The sequence below is a fragment of the Penaeus chinensis genome, chromosome 39 (genome assembly GCF_019202785.1).
Source record: "Penaeus chinensis breed Huanghai No. 1 chromosome 39, ASM1920278v2, whole genome shotgun sequence".
NCBI classification, from domain to species: domain Eukaryota; kingdom Metazoa; phylum Arthropoda; class Malacostraca; order Decapoda; family Penaeidae; genus Penaeus; species Penaeus chinensis.
The window spans coordinates 24,908,456-24,910,267 of NC_061857.1; the positions used below are offsets into that span (position 1 = coordinate 24,908,456).

At 24.2% G+C, this 1,812-nt stretch overlaps 1 protein-coding gene across 1 annotated transcript in view; it reads right to left on the reverse strand.

Annotated features, from left to right (window-relative positions):
• Positions 1-863, reverse strand: part of LOC125046521 (rho GTPase-activating protein conundrum-like) — a 15,428-nt gene extending 14,565 nt beyond the window's left edge. Inside the window, exons 1-2 of the mRNA XM_047644300.1 lie at positions 850-863; positions 455-471 (exon numbers count right to left, since the gene is read on the reverse strand). Coding sequence (XP_047500256.1) covers positions 455-471; positions 850-863 — 31 coding nt within the window. The remainder of the gene's footprint in view (positions 1-454; positions 472-849) is intronic.
• Positions 864-1,812: the final 949 nt, after the last annotated feature.

Below are 1,812 nucleotides of genomic sequence, written 5' to 3' on the forward strand. Positions count from 1 at the left end.
GCTGCTGTTCTCGCTATTTCTTTGTAAGGGGGGGGGCAGTAATTTTTTTGTATTACTCTATCATCTCGTTAATGTTGTTGTTACTATTGGTTTATGATATTTGTGTTGCTTCTATATTTGTTCTCAGGTGTTATCTTTATCTTACTTTTTTTTTAAGGAAAACTTTTAATGTTTAGTCCTATTTTATTACCGTAATTTATCATTTTCGTTAGCATCGTTATCAAGTCAATATCAGTATTATTACCGATGCCATTATCATTATCAATATTATCATTAATATTCTCGTCACTGCCTATCTCTTCCTGCTTTCTTCCATCTTCTACAATTCATTTCACAATTATTTATTATTCTTATTCTCATTTTTTATCCGTATTCTTATTATTCTTATTATTCACCATTACTCGTATTTCTCAAAATAAAAATCATACATAAGGAAAATATCTATATTCCATACTCTCAGCAAAGAATAACCTAATATACAAAATAAAAGAATCTCTAAGGATACTAACACAAAAAAAAAAAAAACGTAACAGATTTTCGTAATTCATCGTAGATCGACCGAATGTTTCGTAAAATTTCGTCACTTGTCACATCCGGAGATAAGGGAAGGAAGGGGCGATAACACACATATCGATCGATTGGCACATGCTGGAACATATAGCAATGTGTTTTCATTTTTATTCTAAAATATGAAGCCTTGAGGACGTATATATACAGACATTATATATATATGTATAATTTTTTTTTTCTTTTTCACTTCTGGCTTTAATCTATTTTTTTTTTTTTTCATAAACTAATAGTAACTTTTTTATATTATAGTTATAATATTGCTCGTACTTGTGTACTTACAAAGGAACAATCATGTCGAAATTTCACGGACACTTTCAATTTTTTTTCCGCGCCAAATTTGACTTTTTTTACTCGGATCTTTCTTCTTACTTAAAACAAAACTTTTTCACATTTAAATCAAAATAACTTTCTTCACATTTAAATCAAAATAACTTTCTTCACATTTAAATCAAAATAATTTTCTTCACATTTAAATCAAAATAACTTTCTTCACATTTAAATCAAAATAACTTTCTTCACATTTAAATCAAAATAACTTTCTTCACATTTAAATCAAAATAACTTTCTTCACATTTAAATCAAAATAACTTTCTTCACATTTAAATCAAAATAACTTTCTTCACATTTAAATCAAAATAACTTTCTTCACATTTAAATCAAAATAACTTTCTTCACATTTAAATCAAAATAACTTTCTTCACATTTAAATCAAAATAACTTTCTTCACATTTAAATCAAAATAACTTTCTTCACATTTAAATCAAAATAACTTTCTTCACATTTAAATCAAAATAACTTTCTTCACATTTAAATCAAAATAACTTTCTTCACATTTAAATCAAAATAACTTTCTTCACATTTAAATCAAAATAACTTTCTTCACATTTAAATCAAAATAACTTTCTTCACATTTAAATCAAAATAACTTTCTTCACATTTAAATCAAAATAACTTTCTTCACATTTAAATCAAAATAACTTTCTTCACATTTAAATCAAAATAACTTTCTTCACATTTAAATCAAAATAACTTTCTTCACATTTAAATCAAAATAACTTTCTTCACATTTAAATCAAAATAACTTTCTTCACATTTAAATCAAAATAACTTTCTTCACATTTAAATCAAAATAACTTTCTTCACATTTAAATCAAAATAACTTTCTTCACATTTAAATCAAAATAACTTTCTTCACATTTAAATCAAAATAACTTTCTTCACATTTAAATCAAAATAACTTTC